The following is a 3,607-nucleotide window of genomic DNA, read 5'->3' as shown; positions in this document are numbered from 1 at the left end:
CAATATGTTGCCATTGCCTCTACTAGGCGTAAAATTAGGCTTCAACATTATTCAAATGATAAAAAAAGTAAACGTAACCAGAGTAGTAAATTCTAATTTGAGGGTTGCACATATAATATAATATGTAATAAATCTAAGGATAAAAATATTATTGATATTGAAATAATTGTTAAAATATTACGTTTTAATATTATTTTAATTATTCATACATCCGTATAGGTGGATATGGTTGAATTTAATACTTAGTTCAGAACAGAATAGGAGATATCATTATGGAGTTCCTCAATGCTGCAAAATAGTAGCGCTGTGAATTTCGATTAATAGAAAATCTTATGTTTCTAATGCAAATATAGGTACATAAAGAATGGACGAAATCAGGACCTTTACTAACTAAATATTAACAACCTTCACAATCATTAGAATCAATGCCGGTTTTAGCACTACCAGCGCTTTGGGCGAAATTACTACGGTGACCCCCTATTTATTATCGAGACACATATGAAAAACTCTCAAGCTGCTACTCTGCTAATTGAGTGGTGAACAGTTTTTAAAGTGGTTTGCAGTGTCGCCTGTGATTATTGTACAACACTCAATATGATTTAATGTATGTCACAATTTTGTAAATAACTGTTTACTTACAATGAAAAACTAATAAAAGAAAACTTAATACTTTTAGTGTGATTGGCAGTAAAAAACATGAGCTAAGACACACTTTACATCTTACGTAGTTATATAGTTTCTGCAGACTTCGACCAACTTAAAATTTAATAATACAAGGTAAGAAATATTTTATACCTGATCATGACAGAATCACCGATAATGCTTTGCTTTCATAAATCTTTTTGCCAGTTTTCTTAATAAAGATTTTAATGACATGAAGTTTTGAGAAAAAAACTGGAGCGATTTGGTTGAGGTTGCATTGCACAGCTTTTTGAACAGTTTTTGATTTAAAGAAATAAGTTGTATCTAAATAGAGTCCATGTCCAAAACTACCGAAATTTATCACAATAACATAAAGTTGGCTTGGAATTTTTAAATTTTTACTTCAACAAACTTTTTTTCATTGTATTTATATGTGAAAGGAAAAATTTAATTGGTGATTGATTTAATTTCAGTGCAAATTTAAAACGCTTGTAACAACCCTGCTTTCTTTCTCAATGACATGTGTGGTTCTTACAGCATTGCTTTTTTCTTAATTTATACTTGAATATAAATATACTTGAATGCTCTGCTGAAATTAGTCAAAAAGTCTGTAAGATTTTCTTTTCATTGCAGTAATCAATCAGTTAAAGGTAATTTTAAATAATAAAAACTTTATTCTGCTTTTCTATTTTAAATCACAAATCTATACTAACACATATACTAACTAAATTCTGTTCGATTCAGGTTTTTTATAAAACTTTTAAAAAATGGGTGAGAATGCAGTAAAAGAGCCAGTAATAAAACTAGACCGCCATGGTAGAAGTCTGTGGAAGAGCCGTTTCTTGTATGTAAATAAGTTAAAAAAAAAATTGATGGAAGAAAAAAAGGCAGACGGATCGTTTTTGGAGCGTGGTACTTCTTTGATGAATAAAGTCATCGAAAGTAGTTTTAGTTATCCCTCTTGTAGTGCCCTTATTCAGGCAGAAAAGAACAAAGCACAACGTATTAAGTTTAAGCGTTATGGTGATAAATTTTTTCCAGGCATTATAATACCGGTATCAGTTGGTCGTTACAAAACATTCGATAAATTGTGCGAAGACATAACACGTTTCTTCGCTGAAAAAATTAAACTTCCAGGCCCTATACGTAATATATACAATGAGTATGGAAATAGAATCACAATGGTTGCAGAACTTAGTACTTCCGAGTGCTACATGTGTTGTTGCAATAATGAAGTGTTTAGTAAAATGAAACCGAAGAAGAACTGCATGAAGTTAAGTACTGATTATGTTATTGACCAAACACCCATACAGTATGGAGAAGTTTTTACTAGAACAATTTTGTTAATTCAAAACGGACCAAGACCACGGAAAATAAAGAAACTCCTTTTAAATAAGCGGAACAGTGCAAATTTTGATTGTGTCTTAAAGGCAATTAACAACGTAACAAATTTAACTAGTGGTTGTGTGCGTAAGGTGTTTACCTTATGTGGTTATGCAGTACTTGAACTCACAGACTTTTTTGGTGAAGAAGATATATTTCTAGTATGTGGCAAAGAACGTTTTGACCAGAGTAAAGATTTTGAACTTGCTCCTAGAGAAAAGGGCATGATTGCGAATATTTTTGCAAAAGACTGGAAAATTGGCAAAACTTATCGTGTCAAACCAATAGTACCACCGGAAGAAAATGTATACGAAGAATTGAAAAATTCATTACCACCAAATATACGAGATAATTACGATTTGAATGGAAAACTTGGCAAAGGAACGTACGGAATGGTAATGCAAGTGATTGATCGCAAGACTGATATACCGTATGCGCTTAAAATAATTGACAAAACAGATGACGAAGATATAGATATCGATGTAGAAGTGCAAATGCTCAGAAATTTAAGTCATCCGCATATTGTATCCTTGCTTCAGGTAATCGACACCGAAAACAAAAAATATATTTTATTGGAATATGTCGGTGATAGTACGCTTTTTTGGTTACTTCGTGATGAAAACCATTTGTCGGAAGAAAAGACACGTTTGGTTATGAGGCAACTGGCATCAGTCTTAGTATATTTACATGAGCTCAATATAATACATAGAGATATAAAACCAGAAAATATTTTAGTTGATAAAGAGAAACATAATAACATTAACATTAAGCTCTGTGATTTTGGTTTGGCGGCGGAAGTGAATGAGACGTTGTATTTCAAGTGTGGCACGAAAATGTATATGGCACCCGAAATTATGTCAGAGGTTGGTTATGGTCTTAAAGCAGATGTTTGGTCCTGTGGTGTTACATTATGTAGAATGCTCACTGGAGATACTCCATTTGAAAAGAGGTCAACGTCTGATTGTTTAACGGATATTAGTATCGACAAGATTAATTATCCTGAATTGTTTGAAAACAATATCACGCAAGACTGTAAGGACCTTATCAAAAAAATGCTAATGGTTGATGCAGATATGCGTATCAACAGTAAGCAAATCTTGGAGCATTCTTGGATCAAGTATAAAAGAATATCGCGACTTAGAAGATCACTTCATAAATGCTGATAATGTTGACTTTTTAAAATTGTAAAATTTACAAAATCTGTAGTATTAATGTAAAAGTAGAATTTAAAATATTTTTTGTTTTTATATGTGTATTTATCCATGGATCTGGATTTACTTTTTTTCTCAAGAATTAATCAAAATTAGAAAAATAGCAACTAGTTGAATTCTACAAAAGACAGTTCCAAATTTGTTGAAGATCTAATTAAATTTAATTAACTTAAACGATTTTAAAACAAGATTTATAATTGTTGTTAAAAATTTATTTTAATGCGGAGTAATTATTTTATTCATAATAAAAAAGTTCAGGCAACAAAATATTATTTTGCGAAGGCATTTTTTTGCTTACTTCCCAACTTTTATACATTTAAAAGGCTTGAAATCACTTTACTATACTATATACGATAAACTATATATATATT

General features: G+C 30.9%; 1 protein-coding gene across 1 annotated transcript; it reads left to right on the top strand.

The window, feature by feature from the left end:
- Window positions 1-1,089: 1,089 nt before the first annotated feature.
- On the top strand, window positions 1,090-3,192 carry LOC119673400 (serine/threonine-protein kinase CG17528-like). Its single transcript, XM_038084669.1, has 2 exons — window positions 1,090-1,292; window positions 1,387-3,192. Exon 2 carries the CDS (start codon window positions 1,410-1,412, stop codon window positions 3,186-3,188), a length of 1,779 nt encoding a protein of 592 aa, XP_037940597.1. The 5' UTR covers window positions 1,090-1,292; window positions 1,387-1,409; the 3' UTR covers window positions 3,189-3,192.
- Window positions 3,193-3,607: the final 415 nt, after the last annotated feature.

The sequence above is a fragment of the Teleopsis dalmanni genome, chromosome 1 (assembly GCF_002237135.1).
Source record: "Teleopsis dalmanni isolate 2A chromosome 1, ASM223713v2, whole genome shotgun sequence".
In the NCBI taxonomy this organism is placed as follows: Eukaryota; Metazoa; Arthropoda; class Insecta; order Diptera; family Diopsidae; genus Teleopsis; species Teleopsis dalmanni.
Note: the sequence above shows the minus strand (reverse complement) of the source record. Positions and strands in the feature narration are given on the sequence as shown.

Excerpts from the sequence above, each read along its gene's own strand:
- LOC119673400 (XM_038084669.1), top strand. The coding sequence starts at position 1,410 with ATGGGTGAGAATGCAGTAAAAGAGCCAGTAATAAAACTAGACCGCCAT.